The following is a 22390-nucleotide window of genomic DNA, read 5'->3' as shown; positions in this document are numbered from 1 at the left end:
AGTAAGCAGAAATAATCTATTACAATAATTTTTTTTTAGATCAACGATAAATGAATATATTCTATAATTAAATAAATTCTTTTAGATTTTTTATACATTCGTAATAATATTACAGTTTAAAATAGTTAAAAATAGTTATATTGACAAATATATGTAATATACTTTTGATAAAAAATACAATGATCTTATGATATATATTCACACTGTACTACATAATCTTTAAATGCAAATCTCTTTGGTGTTAGGATAGATGCCAACCAATGTATCATTCTACATTACACTTGTCAAGGTAAATATTTTTATTAAAGTATTCTATAATTTAAAAAATATTAATCAATTACTCTGTAAATTATTACATTAAAAAAGGATACACTTTTTCTGATATTTCCACATCTATTATATCCTTTAAAATGCATTCTTTATAAAATTTGTCAACATCTTCATTACATTCTTGCCATTCTAATGTTTTGTGAAATCCATCTTTTCCAAATCTTTCATTATAATATTCATAATGTACCTAAATAAAGGAAGATTTTAATTAAATAATTCTTTTCGTATTTGAAACTAATTAAAATTAAAATATCTTACAAAATGTAAACTTAGTCCTAAACCTGGTGCAATAGGGATGTCAATTTTTTCTAATGAAAATACATCTTTGATAATATCATTTGTCACAATATTTCTACAAATCCCTATAACTAGAGATACCATCTTTCTAATTTGATGTAACATAAAACTTTGTCCTTTTATTTCCAGTACTGCAAATTCCATATTATTTGCAATAAATGTTTCAACACAACGAAAGTATATAATATAACGCTTGGCTCTTGGATCTAATGGTTTTCTAAGAGAAAGTAATATAATAAGCAGAGAATGTAATATACTAAGATTTTACGATATAAAATAACTTACGTTTTTGATGTAAAATTATGAAAATTATGTGTGCCTTCTAATAATTTCAAAACTTCATTTAGCTTGTCAAGCATTTCTGGAGTCAATCGGAATTCGTGATATGGCTTTCCATTTATCATAGATAGTTGTTTAAGTCGTTGTTCTTCATCTATTTCTACCTCTTTGTCAATTTGTAAAAAATTTGGATCTTCTGGAGCCAAAACAAATGTAGGAAGAACATATCTGTATGTTCTAGCATCGCATTTATTTTTACTATTAAATGTTTTTGTTACCCTCTTTACATCAAATACTCTGATATCCTTTGGAAGGTACTCATTTATATCTTCTTTGTTTACATGATCAGCTATAATTGATTATGAGTTAATGACGTTAATTATTATTTTAATTAACATCATTCACAATTATCACTGCTTTATTCATATAACTGTAAAATAAATAACATAATACTTACGCAATTGTAGAGAAACAACTTGCCTAACTGCTGATACACCTTTATCTGTACGTGCAGCTCTTTGAAATTTAATTACTCTTACATCTTCAAATTGTTCTTCCGTAATAAAATTTGCTTTCAACAAAGCAGATAATAAACTTTCTTCAATAGTTTTCATACCACGATTAATTTGCATACCAGAATAATTTCTGCCAAGGTAACCTAACATTATCACAAAGTTTTTCCTTTTAGCGTTGTTTTTTCTTTGTACTACATCTTCAGTTGGTTCTACTTTCGGAGCTTTCGTTATCATTTCATAACTTTCATCGATCATTTGTCTTTTATTAGTTCGTTCAATACTATTCTCATCTTGTTTAATACCATCAACTTGGACTGACATGTTTTTATTAAAAAAATTATCTAAAATTAAATATATATAATTAACATAAGAATACATATATATAATAAGAATAACAAAATAATTTAAAACATTAATATTGAACAATTATTTGACTCAATAGGTATCACTCCTGATTTATTATAATATTTTTTAATAATTTTGAAATAATTGTTCTATATTTTCATTCAATAGTAGTGTTTTATATGTATATACATGTATGTATATGTTATGTTAATGAACTTACCGTATTGTAATCTTACAAAACGGGAAAATGTTAAATTATTTCTAATAATATACTGCTTAACACGAAACATGAAAAATATTAAATTAATTCTTGAAAACAATGAATAAAATTTTTAAATTCTTCAGCTTTTTTGAGATACACCTTTATAGAGTTATAACCTATAAAGTAAAACATTGTTGTATATAATTTTAATTATCTTTATAATTTATATATATTATACAAACAGAACATTCACGAACCGTATATGATTTACAGACACTGTATAATTAGTAAATATATAAAATATTATAGATTATTATCATAATTTCATGCACCCAAAACTACAGAAACTATAGAAATTTTAACTTTCCAATAAGTACAAATATATGACATCTAAAATGCATTTAAAGGAAACATCTTTCAGTGGCTTATGCTTTCTTGTTTACTTAATTTTATTTATGCCTAAATCAGTTGCGAAATATATGTAATTTTAAACAATTAAGTAAAGTTTTAACAAGTATATTACATTATTTCATAAATATATCTTTGCTTACGATGCAGGTTTTTGCACGCTTTTACTAAAGAATTAAAACACTATCAAATTTTAATAATTATATTTGAGGAAAAGGAAGTGGGAATTAAAAATAAGTACAACGAGCTTAATAAATTCATTCCGCATTAATTTAAATGAAAGATATTGAGAAAAAATGATCTTATGTCTTATAGCATTTCGTATGCTAAATTTTACAGAATTAAAGTATTCTTTTAATTAATCGTTTTTTTAAAAACAAATATTTTTTTATACAAAATAAAAAATACATCTATTCTAGTATACAAAAATATATAACTCAATTTAAATTGATTTAAAAATTTTTGAAATGCCTTAACTTCCGGAACAGTCATATGATTGTAATTCCTAAATTTAGCACTTTAAATAACAAAACTTCTGATTTTTTGTGCGATCAGTATTTCCGAACATATGATACGAACTTTTTTGATGATAGAGCTATTCTGTATTTAGTCAGTGTTTGTACCAATAATTACATTTATGCATATATCGTATACTTACCATCAGTAGCTAACTCGTTTTATTTCAGAGCGCGCTAATATCGTATTCTTGCAACATATACTTAAAGGCGATCACAATTGCATACGGGTTAGGTTAGATCTACAGATACATTTACAGCTAATTTCAGTATGTGTTCACGTATGCAATGATAGTTTGCGGATACGAATTTTGTAATCATCGATTCGACAAGAAATTTTTTATTGCAACGACGAACTTATTGGTTATAACATGTGTCATGTGGATCTTTATTATTCATGTTGCTAATGTAACATAATTTTAAGTGATAGTCGATCATAAAACGACCTTTGTGGAGGTTTAGTGTGCATGCGCTACGTGCACTCAATCGAGGCAGTGGTGTTACTTTACCTAAGGCATATGACGGACGTTAGCAGTTTTCTTTTTACTTTAAGTATAAATTGGCAGCAAGAACTGGCCAGATGAAGGTAATTTATTTGGTAAAATGCTAAATATTTCGAGCATCGATGACCTCAAATGCTAAATAATTCCTGAGGTTAAAATTCGTGTGTTTCAGGGTGAATCTAATTGCTTCTATGGTGCTTTGTTTATTATTATTATAGATCGTGCATATTTTAATTCCAATCGTCTTTTTTACATTTTCTATGGTTAATCATTAATTATATCGTCACTTTTTTATAAGAGGCATTCATTTTCATACTCTTCGGCGTTCTGTATTTAAGTGGGCGGTGTTCCATTTCGTAAAAAAGAACAACAAAAAATACGAAAAAATGTTTGTTAACTGTCAAAAAGTTCTATCATTGTTATATAATTTATTTCATTATATTATGAGTCAAATATACCATTTCTCCACTGTATTTCACAAGAATGCTTGATGTTATGCCTTCTACTTCAATTACTTTTATAAAATATTACCATTCTAATTTAAATAAGTTTTTAATACATTTATATATGTATAATTGTTTTAATAACACACATATACGCGCGCGAGTACAGTAGATTAATATATTAGTGCACAAGATCGATATATGTATAATGATTGAATCAGTTGAAATTTAAAAAAGAAGTACTTTTAATTGTATGATACAATATAGATAATGTCAGATGATGATGCTGCATTGGACTCAATGGATACAGAAGAAGATATCTTTTCTCCAAGAAACCGTAGCCTGGGCTCTAATGCCAGAAGGGTTAAAAGTTTGCGTACTTTACGATCACATTCAAATTCTACTTCTCATATATCTATGAATAACTTAAGTGTGCGCCGTAGCACACGTCATAGAATGCAAACATATGATAATCTTAACACTAGCTGGATTTTAGGTAAAGCATATCTTAAAATCATACTTGATTCTATATGTAATATATATCACTTACATTTAATCTTTTTAAATCATATCAAAAAAGTTAATGAATATTATGTAACATATAAAGTCTATCTTTTAAATAATGTTCTAGATAAAATAGTTGTTAGATAATTAACAATTCTTGTTATGTGAAGATTTTTTTAAGTATTTCTAATGTATTTTAGGTACACAAACATTGAAAGGTTATCCTATGTTTCAACAACATGGTTCTTCATCTGATAAAGAAATGGTGGATGAAGTTCCTGAAAGAAAACGTGATGTTAGGGAGCGTATGCCTCTTAGATCACGTGAAAATCATCCTCCAAATAAAAACTCAAGACATATTAGAGAAAGAACAGAACATGACAGACAAAATAATAGAGAACTTAGAGGAAGAGGTGATCGTGATCTTAGAGAAAAAACAGAGCAAGATAAAGATATTAGAGATCTTAAGGATAGGCAAGAAAGGGAAAGAACAGACAGGGAACATAAAGATAAAATGGAAACCAGAAGTAAATCTAACGAGGAAAAGGATGTAAGGTAAATATTCATTAAGGTAATTTATAAAGCTAAAATGTGATTAAATCTTTATTAAATTAACCTATGTATAGAACAAGAAAATCTGATAGCCCAAGTAGACTTAGAGAAGGACCTGCTACAAGACTTGGTGGAAATTTAAGTGAAAAGGATGTGAAGCCTAAAGTAGAACGTGTTGAAGCTGATGAAGATAGCTCACAAGAAAGCGAAAAAGCTGAAAATAATGATAATTCCGAAAATGAAGATGTAAGTAATTTTTTCTAATTTTTTTGATGAGCAATTATATTATAATTTTTAATATAAAGTAATAAAATAAGAATATTGTTTTATCATTTGTACATTGATTAGTACATGTATAAAATAATGTTGAATCAATGAGAAAATTTATTGTTAAAACATAATGAGAAGATAAAAAATACTTATGTTATTGTCAGGGCTATGAAGATATGTATACTCGTATTAAACGAACTAGAAGGACAGCACAACGGCAATTACCAAGGGGTAAGAAACTTACAGGTTCGATGTTTATCTTTGACATAAACATGCTACTACTTTAGATGACTAAAGACGTTTTTCTATATTATTTCTAACTTAATATTTTTATAGTGGTAGATAGTGATTTAAGTGAATCTTCCGATTCCCCTGGTCCTAGAAAGTATAGTTTACGTCAGAAAAAACCAGCTGTAGATAGATTTCAAGCTAATGTAGAACCAGTTCGGCGATCTATAAAGGCACTTAGAAGTGTTCTTAGTAATTCCATGAGAAGGCGTAAACATAGAAGCAAAAGTACAAGCTCTAGTGATTCCAGTGATTCAGAACCTCAACGTTATGATAAGAAGAAAAGTAAAAAAGCAAGGTAAAAAGAGAATTCAGGAAATATTTTGCTAGATTAGAAATAATCATACAAGTTATTCTTCAAATAAAATCATTTTATTGTAGGCAATCAGCAATACCTCAAGGTGGACCACCTGATCGTAAAGCAGATATAAATCCAATTACTTTAGATACTAATATTAGATTCAATGATGTTGGAGGCTTAGAATCACATATTCACTGCCTTAAAGAAATGGTTGTTTTTCCTATGATGTATCCAGATGTTTTTGAACGTTTTCATATTACCCCACCAAAAGGAGTATTATTTCATGGTCCACCAGGTATATCTTGTATACATCTATATTTATTATTATATATTTGTAATTACATTAGTTATATTTAAAGTAACACATTGTGATTATTAATACATCATTATTTATTTATCTAGGAACTGGTAAGACGTTGATAGCTAGAGCATTGGCAAATGAATGTAGTCAAGGCAGTAGGAAAATGTCGTTCTTTATGAGAAAGGGCGCAGATTGTCTATCTAAGTGGGTCGGAGAATCCGAACGTCAGTTGCGATTGTTATTTGAGCAGGCTCAACAAATGAAACCGTCCATAATATTTTTTGATGAAATAGATGGCCTTGCACCTGTTCGAAGTACGAAACAGGATCAAATCCATGCTAGTATTGTATCTACTCTTTTGGCGCTTATGGATGGCCTCAGTGATAGGGGAGAGGTTAATTATTTCATCTTTGAAAACATATTTAAACATATTTAAGCGCTTAATTATTAAATATTTATGGTTGATTCCCATTCTTTTTATTGGGTATAGGTAATAGTTATCGGAGCAACAAATAGAATAGATGCCATTGATCCAGCATTACGTAGGCCAGGTCGTTTCGATCGGGAATTATTTTTTCCTTTACCTGCTATGAAAGAAAGACTAGAGATATTAAAAATTCACGTTAGCAAGTGGAAAAATCCCCCACCTGATCAATTGTTAGAGATATTAGCTGAAAAAGCGACAGGTTATTGTGGCTCAGACTTGAGAGCCTTATGCACTGAAGCAGTTTTGCAAGGATTGCGAAGAACTTATCCGCAAATATATATAACAAATAATAGGTTACTTTTAGATCCTGAACGAATCGAAGTATGTTATTATTATTTGATAACATATATCTATTAAATAAATATAATAAGATTACACATATTTTTATAGGTGAAAAAACGGGATTTTTTACAAGCTAGTTCCATTCTTGTACCATCATCACAAAGAGTGTCACCATGTGCTAGAAGAAAATTACAACTTTTCATGGAACCCTTATTAGGACCTTTATTGGAAGAGTTACTTAACTCAATAAAAGGAATATTTCCACAAGGAGTTAATTCTGCTATGGCAAAGTAACAAAATTTTAAGAATAACTACTTTACTGTTATATTTACCTTTCTTATTTAATATTACTGTCTTAAATATCCTAGAGTGAAAATTACCAAAGGAATTCATCGTCCAAGACTGTTAATTTCCGGAGGAAATTTGTCTGAAGGTCAAGGACCACATTTAGCACAAGCATTATTATATCATATGGAACATCTACCAATTCAAACATTAGATGTTAGCACTCTTTTTGCAGAAAGTGGGCGATCGCCAGAAGAAACCTGCGTTCAGGTTAGTTAACAATAATAAAAGGAAACATGCATTATTAGTAAATTATAATTAAAAATATTTTATACGATTTTAAATAATATAGGTGTTTAACGAAGCTGCCAGGAATGTGCCGTCCATAATTTATATTCGGTCGATTGATCAGTGGTGGCCACTTGTACCTGAAACTGTAAAAGCAGTTTTTTTGTGTCGTATTGCAGCACTTGATCCTTCTTTGCCCATTTTAATTTTAGCCACAAGTGATAGAACATATCAGGATCTTCCTACTCAACTTCAAAGTCTGTTTAGCGAACTTCGTAGTGAAGTTTATTCTATGAAAACACCAACAGCAGAGCAAAGATCCAAATTCTTCCGACCTATTTTCATGGTTCAGAGCTTGAAACCACCGAAAATAAAAGATGACAAAGTAGAAGTTCTAGAGGAGCTTCCTTTAGCACCAGATCCTTTACCAAAGAAATTAACGGAAGAAGAGAAGAAAATAATATATGAAAAAGAAGAAGTTTCGTTAAGAGAATTAAGAATTTTCTTGAGAGAAATTTGTGCAAAACTTGCAAGAAATAGACAGTAAGTATCTTCATATTATAACTTTTTGTTTATAAGGTGAAAATTAATATCAAATATTAAATATTTACATTACAGATTTTTCATGTTTACAAAACCAGTAGATACGGAAGAAGTACCAGATTATAACATGATCATAAAACAACCTATGGATTTAGAAACCATGATGACAAAAATCGATATGCATTGTTACCTTTGTGCTCGAGATTTTCTTGATGATATCGATCTCATTTGTAGAAATGCTTTGGAATATAATCCTGACAGGTCAGTGGGCACGGTATATAACATTTGTTTTATCAAATCCCTAACCAAATCTTATAAAGCTATATACTTCAATATTATAATTTAAATACGGAAGCGTTTGATATGTTTTACTACTCTGTTTTCTTCATAAATTATTCTCCTTATATTACTTATTCTCCTACCTTTTTTGTCATTATACATACAATTATAAATAATATAAATAATGGAGTTAAAGTTGATACTGACATTCATGTTGTGTGTTTTCATGTCAGCTTACGTGATAGGCCTTCCCTTGGAATATTAAAGAGGTAGTTCAGATATTCCTGTTTATCCGTTACTGTTGTTGCTCCGTAGTTAAGGTGGCTTTCAATTGCTGGCATATATTTTATTAATTATTTGTATATGATACGTTATATGAAGAAAATTGTATTATTGAAAGCCACTCATATTAGTTCATGTTGCTTTTCGATAGTGATATAATTCTTTATAACATTAATATGTATATATTATATGATATACATATATTACGTAACGTTCTTTCACAGAGATCCAGCTGACAAATTGATAAGACACCGTGCATGCTCTCTTCGCGATAATGCATACGCATTAATAAAAGCAGAATTGGATTCTGACTTTGAGGATAAATGTCGTGAGATTTCGAAGAATCGTAAAATTATTGAAAGTACGTCTAACAACGAGGTAGAAAATAAGAATCAGTCAAAAGCAGAGCAATCCACGTCTGGAACCGAACGAACAGATAAAAAAGACACTGCGAGTCCTAGTCATTCCTTGATTGTAAATGGAAGAAGATATAATAATTCTAGAAAACGTAGAATACCAGCTTGGGCACGGGGCTATGTAAAGAAAGTTCACAAAAAGAAGAAAATCGCATTTGATGAAAATGTAACTGTATCTGATAACAAAGTATGTTTAACCAATGAAACAACAAGTATAGATTTAGAAAAATTCCAAGAATTTGAAACTGAAGCAAACAGTGTTTTGAATGGTCATGTACCTCTGTTTGATAATTCTGATTCTGAAAACGATTCGCAAAATGAAAGTTCAAAAGACATGCAAGGAATTCAAAGCAATAATGTCAGTGATCAGCATATTGATGAAATTGAAAATATGGATATATGTTTTACGGAAGAAGAGAAGAATGCGGAAAATAGTGCATCTAATTCATCGTCTAGACGGGGAAGTATAGATGAATTATCATTTGCTATTGAAAGTGATTCTAGTCCAGCCAGATTTGAAGAAAACGAAAAGTTTGTAGTAGATAGGAATGAATTGGAGAATGCATGGCAAACAACCGTTGAAATTACCAAGGATTTTCCTGTAGAAGTACTATGTGACATTTATGTGCAACTGAGTCGATGTGTAGGAAAATATGCTCAGAGCTACGATAGAAAATCACTGCCAAAGGTAAATATATTTTATTTAACCAAACTTGTTATATTTATTCATTTTTCAATATCATGTAATATCATTTTCCTATTTAATTAATTATTCTAACATTCATATTTGTCATTAAATAATATCAAGCAAATTATTATTTGTTTCTTATTGAATCTTATTATTGTGTATGATTTTTCAATAGAATAATATAATGTAGAGAGAGAATAATTTTTTTATGTAGTATAAAGTATCTTATAATTCATAATGTGTATAGGAGTTGCTCAAGGAAGTGAAAAGATTTGAAGAGTTCAAGACAACGTACGAGAAAGTTCATCATGTCGCTAATCAAACCGACATATTATAAGTCACACGCTACCTTTAGTATCATTATAACAAAATTTTTGTACATTTACACTAAACAAAGATTATCAATTAATGTTAAATCATACGATGATTTAAAAGAGTACATTTTTTTCATTTCAATCTTTACAGTTACTGATAATTAATAAGAGGAAGGAGGTAACTTTAATATTATATAGAATATATGAAGAAAAACCGAAATGGTGCATTCGAATTTCGATTTTTAAAGACATGGTGAAGTATAACTGTGCGTTAATCTTACAAGGAAAAGAATGATCATTATATATGAAACTAAAAGGATACGATTTTAATCATTTATCCCTCAGTATCTAAATATAAAATGATAAATTATTATAATAATATTGGCTTATAATTATTAGTGGCTCACATAATATATCTCACAGTAAAAAATTTTGATATCAAATTTAGGTACTTCAATAATCATACATAATTCTCAGTTAATTATAAATTTTTGCATAAAAATTGGTATAAAAATGCAATAAAAGAAATTAGTTAGAAAACTACAAATAATTTGTTTTCTGTGCAAGTTGATTTTAGTGGGATACTTGTGAAATAATTTTTGCGTTAATATATAGTACTTCATGCCTGAAAGAAGTATATTTCTTCATAACAAAATTTTGCAAATGATGGTTATACAAAGATGATGGTAATTTAATACAATACGTACTTAACTATAGTTTTTTACATGTGGTACTTGGCAGTACATTATATCAAATTATTTTATTGTATCTGCACATAGTAGAATTCTAACAAATCTTCATAAAATACATTATAGATTCATTATATGCGCCAGTTATTACTTTGGATTTTTACAGACCTTTACATAATTTTTATAAAAGTACTTTAAACATAGACATATCTTGACATATAGGTTCCAACATGCATATATAAGGTCATATGTGCTCTATTTCGTGAATTGTTTAGTAAAGTAATACTCAATATAAAAATGTCTAAGTTTTAAATTTAAATTCAGTAATTTTATATAATTTTTTTACTGTTTCATTAGAGGTTATTAATCAATCATTAAAGCAATGAGAACTTAAAAACAAATTTCATAAATTGTAAAACATGTAAATACATTCCAAATTTTATGAACAATATTACATATTGCATAATTAAATATTTTTGGCATGTACATAATGGATTTTTAGGAGTAACTTGTACTAGATTTTGATATTTATTATATGCTTTCTTTTCGTATTTAAAAATCGTGGATAATTTAGTAAATTAAATTTAGATAATCCGTGTACTATTTAAAATAACGCTTGATACAATGATTTTTCATCAATGTGAATAAAAATTACTTGTATCTAGTATAAATTTGTCATTCTTATATACATTAGTGATTGGTCATGTATAGTGACTGGTCATGAATGTTATCATGGCATTATTCAAAATTTGAATTTGTTATTTTAAATAGTACGATTTTATTGAGTACAATTATGAAATTATATAGTTGAATTATATTTAGATAATTAGTTTTTTAATTATAATGTGGATAATGTACAATTGAAATGTGGTACATGCTCGTCGGTTTATTTTAACCAAAGTTATTAAAGTAATTAAAAAATAGATTTTGATTCAGTTATGGGTATAACAGTGGATATAATTGAAAATCAGTATAAATATGAAATACCTCGGTAAAAATCGTAAACATATGCAAAGAAAATCGTATTTGTATAAATATTAGAAAATATTTAAAATAAAACTTACATTCTAGATTCGTATAGTGGTTGTGATTTATACTGTAACTGTGAAAGAATAGTTACCAAACATTATAGATGAGAGAAAAAAGATTTTAATGCATTCTAGAGTGCAAGTAATAAGTTCTTCCTATTGACATTGTTCATATGAATAGTATTCACTTATATAAGAAAACAATGTGTTAGCAAATGAATTTCTTTATTTAGTTTAATTATTTACATGCATATATATATGTAGAGTACATACTAAGTTTAAAATGGATAGTAAGAATTAATAGTAACTCTTATGATCAAGCATGTAACAAATAATATTATATTCTTAAAATAATGTTATGTAACCAATAACTGATACAATTTCAAATATTATGATATGTTATTAATAAATTGGTAGCTAACTTTATAATTTGTTATGTTTATATTAGTCAAAATTTACGAATGTGAAAATTAAATTAAATATTATAAAAAATTCATTTTTCAATTGTAGCGAGTATTATAACTGAGTTTTACGAAATTATAATTAAATTACTTAATATTTGTTAGAATATAGGGATGAAAAGACTGAACTCTAGAAATGCTCACTACATAGTATTTATTCCCTTTGTGTGTTACTCTCTATATTAAAATTGAGCTAGCAAAATAATTTTCAGTACTCTATTAGATGAATTTCTTTAATGTACATACCAAATTTTGAAATAAAATAATTTATATATATAATTTTTAGGACAATTATCTATATGTTTAATGTTTTGATATATGCTTGATGTTTTAGGATGATATATTAGAGTTCAAAGAATGAATGAATATAATTTACGGTAAAAATATGTCATGCCAAGAAAATTCATTTTATTTTCATTGCTAATTAATTATAATATTTTTAAAAAATTTGTATTCTTTTCATAATTTAATTTAGTATTATATGTGAAGTTATTTCTGTATTTAATTATTAGTATTAAAAATGTTCCATGCGCATACATATACTGTTTTGTATAAAATTAAACTGTACTAACAGTAAAGGAACTAATGTTTAAAAGTTTACTAAAATTTGTAGCAGTATTTCAAAAAATTTAAAAATATTTGTTAATATCTTTGTTAAGATATCTTTTTATAACCGTACATGAAATACAAATGATTTAATAAGAATTCAAATGTAAATTAAAAGATCTTAGTTCACGTATTTCTGCACAATTTAGAATTTAATTTGGACTTTTAATAATTGGGATGCTTTTTAATTGAGTAATTTATTTAATTTTACATCAAGACACTTCACACGAAATTTAGTAAAATTGAGGATTTGAATATTGTACTTTCTCTTGCTCAGGTGTCTATCCTTTTATGATAAGGATAATCAACATTATATAAACTAATGCTACATTATGGAAATTGAATAAGTATTGGTATTGATGTTAGATAAAGAGAACTAAGTTAACAAAAATATTGTTACCATTATATGATATCATTTATAGCACTCATGATATATAGGAAGCAAGGAATTTAAAGTACTAAAAATGAGCTGTAATATTGCTTCTAGTTTCTAAAGCATTAACAAAAAGTTCAGCGATATGAAATTTTGTTTGAAATTTGTATGTTAATGGTATAGTCTATATTCAGATATTTCTTATCATCTCAATTTAATTCAGTAATATAGTATCCATAAACTTTTATTTAATTCAAGTATACCCATTAAATATCGCTGATATTTGCCAAAGAATTTGTATAATATCTCAATGATAAAGATTGAAATGTAAATCTTGATAAATAGCAAATGATACAGAAAAATCACATATACAATTAATACAGATTAAAAAAAGGACATTAATTGAATCATTGTGACTTTTCTGTTTCCATTGATATATTTTACATTCCACTTTATGATAAATAAATCCGAAACGTAATTATTCCAAGAATAATTTCTGGTGCTATTTTCTGATGTGCTATCATCTCTGTATTACCAAGAATAAGCAAAAGACAAAAAAAAATTGTGTAATTACATGTACATTGTATTAATCGAGAGGTTCCCGTAACCACTGCCGTTTGAACTAACTAATATAATTACTTTGCTAAAATATTCGGATAATAAAGATCGTAATGCTGCTATTTGCAAAGAACATATTGATCTACGAATTTAATGAAATTTTTATTGAATATGTATGTTCGTACAATATGACCTTTGGCAGACAGTAGTTTCAGACATATGAAGCATATGCGTAAAAGATATAGGAAACAAAACAAAAGAGCATACACTGCCTTATTTATTTTACCATACAGGTAATAAGTTTTATTGTCATTCATTGTAGCATAATAAATTGAAATTTCATAATTGTAATAATCTGCTTTGTTTTAAATTACCTTTTACTAAATTCCTATTATCCCTTTATAAAAGTGTATGATATCATTCCTTCATGAAATTTATTAATGAGTTAAAAATGTCTTTGTACATATTGAAGATCTTAAGTTATGTTATAAAATAGTATAAATATGAAATAAATATAGTTTTTTAATATACTTCAATTATTCATATTACTTACATATATCTAATAATTAAGTAACATCTTATAATAACGTTCACTTTATTGCTTAATGCATAATGTTTAATACGTGTCTTTACAACAGTAAAAATATAAAATAATAAAAAATCAATGTAAGCTTCAAAACGAACATTATATTATATCTTTCCTTTTTAAAATTCACATATTAGAAAAATTTAATAGTATTATAATTAGAATTACGCTTTTTTAGAGCCTTAACTTGAAACAAAATAGAGTTTATCGTATCGAAAAAACTCGTAATGATAATATCTTATATATTACTTAGAACTACATGAACATTGTTTCAAAGCGTAACACGATTCGCATGTTTCGTTGGAATCGTATCGACGAAACGTCAAAAATAATGAAATTACATTGTGAAACCACTTGAATCAATCGTCAAACGCTGCAGAAAAATTCCAGTAAAATATCCAGCAATACACGATGCGAGTAGTCGAAGAGTATTTCATCGGGCGATGATTTAAGGAACAATTATATACAAAATAATTGAATGAAAATATGTTCGTCGGGTATGCGAAATAAAAGTTTCGAGGTCAGTTTGATCGCGAAAGATGTCTTGCGCGAAGGATTTCTCTTGCATCGGAGGACTGGAGAAGCAGATTCGTGTTGTAAAGGAAACGGTTCTGTTTCCGCTCATGTACGGTGACATTTACGCCAAGTTCAACCTGAAACCACCGAGGGGTTTGCTTTTTTACGGGCCTCCCGGTAAAATAAAGCGTTCTACGGTTCGTAATGAAGCGGAACATTGCTGGAAACGAGATTCCCGATTGACATCCTCTGTTTCGCAGGAACAGGAAAAACACTGGTCGCCAGCGCTTTAGCCGCAGAGTGTAGTAATTCGGAACGAAAGGTTTCCTTTATATCTCGCAAGGGTTCCGATTGCCTTAGCAAATGGGTCGGCGAAAGCGAGAAAAAGCTTCAGAAGGTTTTTTCACTGGTTAATATAGTGTTTTACTTAAATTAAAATTTCCTATCCATCGTATTTTTAATTTTTAAGATATGTATGTTGAAATATTTGAAGTTTACCGAGCTTTTTATCTTTTAAGGGAAGTTTCAATTCATATAACATATACCTGTTCTCGTTTCATTTGTAGACAACAAAGATTTTAAATTGCATTTGCAAATTAAAAGATATTTAGCAGCGGTTGATTAAAAGAAATTTGAAAACCATGTCGATCTTACAGGCTCAACAATCGAAGCCTTGCATAATCTTCTTTGACGAAGTTGACGGTTTAGCTCCAGTCAGATCTAGCCGCCAAGACTTTGTGCACGCCAGCATTGTTTCCACTCTCTTGGCCTTGATGGACGGCTTAGAGAACAATTCAGAGATCATAGTAATTGGAGCAACGAACAGAATCGATGCCATAGATCCAGCTTTAAGAAGACCTGGCCGATTCGACAGAGAGCTATACTTCCCGTTGCCATGTTATACGTCGAGGAAAGAAATACTCTCAGTATGTTTAATTATAAACTATTACGTAGTGTAATTAATTCATTCGCATTTCTTTGAAAGGGATTTTCAATCTAACGTGTACATCGTTCCTTTAATTTCTAAAACAAGTACATTAAAATAAAGAGACCATGTGTGATCATAGGTTCATATAAAAAGTTGGAAGCAAAAACCACCGCAAAAGTTTTTAGCGTATCTGGCATCGAAAACGGTCGGATTTTGTGGAAGTGACTTGCAAGCTCTTTGCGCCGAAGCGGTAATGTGCTGTGTTCGGAGACTCTATCCGGAAATATACACTTCCAATGCGAAGTATCAGATTAACGAACGTCATCTTAAAGTAATGAACAGAGAATTTCATAATAGATTTAAGATAAGAGGGACAGTTTCATTTAAAGCTAGTCAATTTCTGTAGAACAATCGATTCAGGGTTGATAATATTATCAGTGGTTAATGTTAAGAAAAGTTGACGATCATTAGAAGTAGCTAAAAGGAAGTTTCTATAATCGATAATGGTTACCGATAACTGAAAAAATTTGTAATTATTTATAATATTTATAATTATATATATTATAATTATATATCCTGCACAAACTATTCCCATTGACAAAAGATATTGCAGAGGGAGAAAGATTAAAAAACAATGAGTCAATCCTCCAGAAATCTAGATCGGGACACTTTTATTAGCATACGGTTACTACGCTACGTGGATTATAAAACAGCTACTTTATTTGCCAGCGGCGCATATTTAATCTGATTGATATCAAACTGATCGCTACATAGAAGCTATAACGTTTAATCGAATAATAAAACAAGGAATGTGATCGTTGCAAAAAAAAATATATATATATATATTGCGTTTTAAATTAATTTGAAAAAGATAAATCCTTTTTAAATAATTTATGAAGTTCTTTTCATAATTGTCAACGTAATAGGTTGAGAAACAAGATTTTCTAAAGGCACAACAGAACATTTTGCCAGCATCGCATCGTGTTACAATCGTACCCGTGAAGTCTTTGTCGTATAAAATCCAGCCATTACTTCAAGAAAATTTGTCATGCATTCTGTCACAACTCGAAACTCTTTGTCCAACGGGAATGTTAATTTGCAATGATATGTAAGCATCGAATTACTGTTTGATTTGATAAGTGGCCTTGACAAATTTGTACAAATCTTTTGCATTTTTTATCCATCTATATACAGGGTGCATATATGTACAATATCTAGATTAGAACATTCTTTATGGTTTTCAATAAGTAAAACGAATTCCTCACAGTAAGTTTTATCTTTTTAGTTGTGTCCATAAAAATATAAATTTACATAGAAATTCGTAATCTACGATAGAAACTTAATTTATATTAAAAAATTAAAAGGGTACACGAAAATTCAGAAATGATAAGAAAGCTTTGATTGAAAATTTGTATAATATCACTTCATAAATTTGATCGAATTAATCAAAGCACTGCGTAAATATTTTTTAAGTTTATATTCGGTCGAATGATATTATGATTTATGGCATTTTTCATATAATATTCTAATTTTTACGATATTATTAAACTAGTTTAATCAAGCTACATTGAACTGCTAAATTTTCGATCACTATGAGAGTAGGGTTTGGTTATAGATAGATCGTAATGGTTCTCATAATACGAAAGGAGGTAAAAAGCTTTAAAAGGCTGTTCTTACAGCACTGGTAGGGCTGTATCGAGGTCAAACAGCTGTCCGAGGATTTTATTGTGCGGTGATGACTCTCACACTCGTCATCTGGGACCAGCATTACTCCATACCTTGGAACATTTACCTTGTCATGTGTTAGACGTCACAACTTTGTTCGAGGAAACAGGAAGGGCTGCGGAAGAAGCTCTCATTCAAGTATCTATTATAAATATTATTAATATCAGAGTACAATATTAATTAAGGCTGATAAAGTGATAACTTAAAAATGAAATCTTGTAAAATATTCTTTATTATGTATTGTCTACGTAAGAAACAAGAAGATTAGAGAATAGGACACTTTTTTATGTATTCAATACAAAAAATGATGTTTTATGAAATTGATAAAAACATTGACGTATAAAGATTGGAAAAAATTGATAAAAGAGTTTTTTTATCTTTATACCCTTTATGAATTATTTTTTGTTTTACTATTTCTAAAATGTTCAAATATTCGAATCATATTTACGATTTAATTACTGGATATCTTGATAATTAAATGATAGAAAATGAAAATGGCTCGAAGAAGTTTACCATCGTTGCTCTACATTCCTGATATCTTAGCCTGGTGGGATCTAGTGGATGAAGCGGCACGCGTCGTTTTTACTTCTTTGATGCATGGCTTAGATCGATCGGTGCATATCTTAATCTTGATTACGGCCAATTGCTCACAAGCAGATTTACCAGCAGATGTAAGGGACACTGTGATTAAAGTCGTGCTTTATATAATATCGATTTAACAATAATAATGTTAATAAAAAGCTGCAAGATAATAATAGACTATAATTCCAGAAATCAATATTTAAAATGTTATGAACTTCAAAAGGTACCTTTCTTAAAGTAATGATGATAACAATAACAACTCATTTCACACTTTTTGGTTTTTAAAAATAATAACACATTTTAGTAGTCATAAGCGAAATTTACAACATAGTGGAATCGATATTATAAACAATTACGTATGTTTTAATTTATTGTTAGATAAAAATTAACTATCTCTATAAAAACAATTATTATGAAGAGATCCATAATTTGATGATTTAATTAAATATTGTTTTCCCATAATGTAAGTATAAGTAGACTCGTAATAATATTTTGTTAAGAAAGATTAAGATGTACTGAACAGAGATTACAGATGTCAGAATATTTTTTGCGTTTCTGGAAAAAGACAAGCATGGACAAGAGTTGTTTTTGTTATAAGTCCTTCAACTGTATGTAATGATATATAAAAAAAGAATGAAAATGATGAAATATATCGTTTCTCATTTTCACTTTATTCAATTACTAGATTGTATCTTTATTCGATGAACATCAAAGCGAAATATTCGAAGTCATGCCCCCCGGAAAACAACAGCGAGAATCTTTTTTCAAGCAATTATTCTTTCACTCGGCGTGTGATCTCGAATCTAATCGTTCTTCACAAGGTATATGTGATAATAATATGATACCCTTATTTTAAATGTAAAAGCGTAGAAAAGGAGTTTCTTTCATATTTTATGATATTTACTTCCTATGAAACCCAATTAATAAGTAGTAATTATTTAACTAGCGGAATTCGAACAAATTATGAATCCAAAAAAGATAAAAGAAGTAGGTAGGAAGCGAAAGCAGGCAGGACGTGCTGATTTCGCGGAAAATCTTTCGACGCGTAAGTGAAAGATCTTTCAATTTTTTCATTTAAAAAGCATCATAGAATATTAATAATACTGCGACAATGATAGAAGAGATGCCATCCTCACGGAGAAGTAAACTCAGAGTCCGCAACAAAATATGCGCCGTGCGATCAGCTCACGTGATGACCGATTCTAAATCAAGTACTAAAATTGATTTGCTTATTTTTATTATAACTCTTTAGTAAATCTTTAAATGACCTATATTTATGTAACTATTTAGCTCAATCGCACTTATATAATATATCTGATAATTTTGACTATCAAACCAATACTAATATTCTTAGCTAAAAAAAGAACTTAATTTTCTATCCAGAAATTAACGTTAAAAGAAAAAACAGCGCATCAGGCGAAGGACCACCGTCAAAACGTACAAGAAATTCTCCCTCCCATTTATCCGCTTCGAGCAACGAGAAATTGTCCGAGTTTGAAATAGAGGAGCTGCTTCGAACGATCGTCGGGGCGACGGAAACGTGGCCGTGCCACGAGCTCGAAAGTCTGTTCGCTTCCCTCGAATTAACCCTAGAAAAGAACGAGGAAGATTTATGCTCTGCAATTGAATGCCTCGAACGGTTTAAAGAATTCAGAAGGGTAAAAGTATACGTGAAGAAGGAACAAGAAGATTGAGTTATCGTTTTTTAATTTATTGAACTATATCGCATATGTATAATATCATAGAGCTACAAGCAATGTATCCTTTCACTGACTGATGTGTAACTTTCAGTCGTTCGCCACTGTGAACTGTATGTCTAACGACCACCTGTTCAAACCTGGACATATGTAATCAAAGAGAATTGACAAACGCATGATGTTGCGAATCAGTTGTGTATTTTGTTAATAATATGTGATAGTTGATCATTATCATCGTTCGTGGTCGTATGCGTACATGTTACGTAATGTGCTACATGTATCTATATGTGTTATTGGCTTCTTTCTTTAAATATCTTGTGACATAACGTTGCATTTCACACGTGTAATATATGCAAAGTTATATTAAGAACTAATTAAACATAGAAATTTTCTGTACTGCGAAAAGAATTTTTTGTAGCTGTAACGCTGCTATATATATGTCGGAGATGAAAGGACATCGGGGCCTTTCTTGTGGAGTGATTGGAAAACCCCCCAATATCCTAACCCGGACTTTTATTGTAACTACCCTTAAGCAATAAAAATAGGAAATAGTTGTAAGACGCTAATCCGATTATGTGTACTCAGGGTTTATGACGATGGGTTTGGGTTCGAGGTGACATAATGGGTCGCCGAACATGGCCGCGGTCACGGGACGGACAGGTAACAACAGAGGTACGAAATAACGGTGCTGTTCTTCTTAGAATAAAGAGTGACCGCGAGGTGGGGAGAAGACTATAAAAGGGTAGTTTCATTTGGATAGGGGACAGTTGCTGATTGAGTTGCTGACTGATTTAGTCGCTGAGTTGGTTACTGAGTTATTGAGAGAGAGTTATCTAAGATAGCTTACTGAACGGAGTACTACCTTACGTTGAGTAAACGGAAATCGCGCGTTATCGAACCTAAATTCCTTGTCATCGACCTCTCGTTTGTTCGGTTGCTGTCATTACCTGTAACCTCTTGTAATCATCACCTCGGTACCCATAACTATCAGCTAGAATACCTAACCACGATGGTCAATTCGAGTGAAGGTTCATCAGACGCCCATACTTCAAATCCTTCTCCGACATATATATTGGCTCCTTAAGTTAATTTTGTGGTAACATGACATTCCATTTGCAATTTGCTCAATCAATTAGGTAGCTATAAAATGGAATATCAGAGATTCACTTCATATTTTTCTCGTCGCTGTTTCTTCCACTAATAGTCTACAATCTCTTGAAATTTAAAGAAATTGATGTTTTTCCGTCTGTAGGCGAAAACATTTCTTTTTCAAGTCAAGTAGGTGTTATTTGTGCCAGCTATCTGCTGGGCTTCAAGAGGATAAGCGAGACCCAAACCCAATTTGTGAGCCGGACAAAATGTTGTAGTTGAGTTTGTAAGTTCTTCCTCTGGGAAAAAGTTTAAGGAAAATACACAAGTTAAAGAAGAGAAAAATTTCCACCCAAAATTTTTCCAAAGAACAACAATGCGTGTGTGCTGCAACGATACAAGTTTAAGTCTACGGTCGGTACAGATATGTAGCATTACGATAAATTTTGTTCTAACTTTGGTAAAAAATAAAGAATTGATAGTGGAGAACCGTTCTTCGATAATAATTTTGAAAATATAATAGAAATATCAACCGTTTAATCGAACTGCTCTAGATATCAGAAGACTTATGGACGTTGATGTATGTATGTTGCGAATTCTCGACTAAAGAGCAACCGGTCAGGTCAAACCGATCAGTCGATATCGCGTACCTCGAATGAATTAACGTTCAAGGTGGAGGAGATTTAATAGATCGAGTGTAGAGTAATCTAGCACTGTATTTGCACGTGTTGTACAAAAGTAAAGTGTGATGTTATGAACACGGCGGTGGTAAGATCTCGTTGAGAGTGAAGTATTTCATTCGCACGGTACGATGTCTTATGATGAACTGTCCCCCTACGTTGCTGATTTTCCCTACCAGCTGTTCGGTTTCGTCTGTCCATCGTGTCTTTCCGGGGGTTTTTACTTGACCTCGGAGTCATTAGGTTTACAGCTCGGGGAGGACATGCAATTCGGAATTTCCTAAAGAAAGGAATGGGCCTATCCGTGCCATAAACGGACGGCCACTCAAAATTCCGAACAATGTATGTTTTCAGACTACATGTAGTACATCTGAAGAAATAAAAGAGCAAATAAAAATGCAGCTGCTCAATGATGATTGATCACTCGAAGTAGTTATTAGGTATTAAAAGTTGTATTGTTTGGAAGTGTACACGAAAGAGTTTAAGGATGATAGGGTAGTTCAACGTAAAGACTAAGTACAAGAGTACAGGCTCATCAATGAAATAGTACTAGCATTAGAAAACAAACAATACTGTACAGCCCTCTTTATGGACATCGAGAAAGCATTTGACAAAATAAACCACGAAAGCCTGCTACAAACAATCAGAAAACAATTCTCGGAGCAAATATACCAATTAATAAAATCCTACTTAAGCAGAAGAACCTTCGTAATAAAAATCAAGGACACATACTCTGGAGTTAAAGACATCAAGGCAGGGGTTCCGCAAGGAAGCGTCCTAGGACCAATACTATACACATTATACACGGCCAACATACCAACAACTACCAATAGCAAAATATTGACATTCGCGGACGATACAGCTATACTAGTCAGACACGCTAACCCAGAAACAGCAGTCACATTACTACAAGAACACACCACAAAAATAGAAAAGTGGCTGCAAGCTAAACAAA

General features: G+C 30.0%; 3 protein-coding genes across 10 annotated transcripts; 2 read left to right on the top strand and 1 right to left on the bottom strand.

The window, feature by feature from the left end:
* Window positions 1-122: 122 nt before the first annotated feature.
* Window positions 123-2935, bottom strand: LOC122568267 (tRNA pseudouridine synthase A). Its single transcript, XM_043727829.1, has 7 exons — window positions 2226-2935; window positions 1987-2144; window positions 1364-1762; window positions 913-1255; window positions 589-844; window positions 372-517; window positions 123-270 (listed from the first exon to the last, which is right to left on the bottom strand). The coding sequence occupies exons 2-7, from the start codon at window positions 2054-2056 to the stop codon at window positions 186-188; spliced, it is 1299 nt and encodes a 432-aa protein (XP_043583764.1). The 5' UTR covers window positions 2057-2144; window positions 2226-2935; the 3' UTR covers window positions 123-185.
* Window positions 251-13983, top strand: LOC122568263 (ATPase family AAA domain-containing protein 2-like). 8 transcript variants are annotated; one of them, XM_043727820.1, is made up of 17 exons: window positions 3127-3477; window positions 3567-3588; window positions 4105-4333; window positions 4542-4896; window positions 4968-5139; window positions 5328-5409; window positions 5500-5749; window positions 5833-6047; window positions 6155-6447; window positions 6544-6861; window positions 6931-7112; window positions 7191-7377; window positions 7460-7938; window positions 8014-8199; window positions 8451-8486; window positions 8724-9603; window positions 10069-13983. In XM_043727820.1, the coding sequence occupies exons 2-17, from the start codon at window positions 3586-3588 to the stop codon at window positions 10210-10212; spliced, it is 4011 nt and encodes a 1336-aa protein (XP_043583755.1). In that variant the 5' UTR covers window positions 3127-3477; window positions 3567-3585; the 3' UTR covers window positions 10213-13983. The 8 variants fall into 8 exon arrangements, with proteins under 8 accessions (XP_043583751.1, XP_043583750.1, XP_043583757.1 ...); XM_043727816.1 differs by lacking the exons at window positions 3127-3477; window positions 3567-3588 and adding an exon at window positions 251-289 and having other exon boundaries at window positions 5328-5394; XM_043727815.1 differs by lacking the exons at window positions 3127-3477; window positions 3567-3588 and adding an exon at window positions 251-289.
* Window positions 13984-14644: 661 nt separating this feature from the next.
* LOC122568682 (ATPase family AAA domain-containing protein 2-like) lies at window positions 14645-19663 on the top strand. The gene is made up of 11 exons (XM_043728705.1): window positions 14645-14911; window positions 14995-15143; window positions 15391-15660; window positions 15802-15993; window positions 16589-16770; window positions 17342-17525; window positions 17873-18058; window positions 18655-18790; window positions 18916-19014; window positions 19088-19180; window positions 19353-19663. The coding sequence occupies exons 1-11, from the start codon at window positions 14758-14760 to the stop codon at window positions 19661-19663; spliced, it is 1956 nt and encodes a 651-aa protein (XP_043584640.1). The 5' UTR covers window positions 14645-14757.
* The last annotated feature ends 2727 nt before the right edge of the window (window positions 19664-22390 follow it).

The sequence above is a fragment of the Bombus pyrosoma genome, linkage group LG6 (assembly GCF_014825855.1).
Source record: "Bombus pyrosoma isolate SC7728 linkage group LG6, ASM1482585v1, whole genome shotgun sequence".
NCBI lineage: Eukaryota > Metazoa > Arthropoda > Insecta > Hymenoptera > Apidae > Bombus > Bombus pyrosoma.
This window is presented reverse-complemented; position numbering and strand designations above follow the sequence as displayed.

Excerpts from the sequence above, each read along its gene's own strand:
- LOC122568263 (XM_043727815.1), top strand. The coding sequence starts at position 251 with ATGCCAACCAATGTATCATTCTACATTACACTTGTCAAG. Across the intron at positions 5,750-5,832 it reads AAGAAAAGTAAAAAAGCAAG|GCAATCAGCAATACCTCAAG; the intron begins GTAAAAAGAGAA and ends ATTTTATTGTAG. Across the intron at positions 6,048-6,154 it reads ATTATTTCATGGTCCACCAG|GAACTGGTAAGACGTTGATA; the intron begins GTATATCTTGTA and ends TTATTTATCTAG.
- LOC122568267 (XM_043727829.1), bottom strand. The coding sequence starts at position 2,056 with ATGTTTCGTGTTAAGCAGTATATTATTAGAAATAATTTAACATTTTCC. Across the intron at positions 1,256-1,363 it reads AGTTGTTTCTCTACAATTGC|CTGATCATGTAAACAAAGAA; the intron begins GTAAGTATTATG and ends AATCAATTATAG. Across the intron at positions 271-371 it reads GTGGAAATATCAGAAAAAGT|AATGATACATTGGTTGGCAT; the intron begins GTATCCTTTTTT and ends AGTGTAATGTAG.
- LOC122568682 (XM_043728705.1), top strand. The coding sequence starts at position 14,758 with ATGTCTTGCGCGAAGGATTTCTCTTGCATCGGAGGACTGGAGAAGCAG. Across the intron at positions 14,912-14,994 it reads GCTTTTTTACGGGCCTCCCG|GAACAGGAAAAACACTGGTC; the intron begins GTAAAATAAAGC and ends TCTGTTTCGCAG. Across the intron at positions 18,791-18,915 it reads ATCTAATCGTTCTTCACAAG|CGGAATTCGAACAAATTATG; the intron begins GTATATGTGATA and ends TTATTTAACTAG.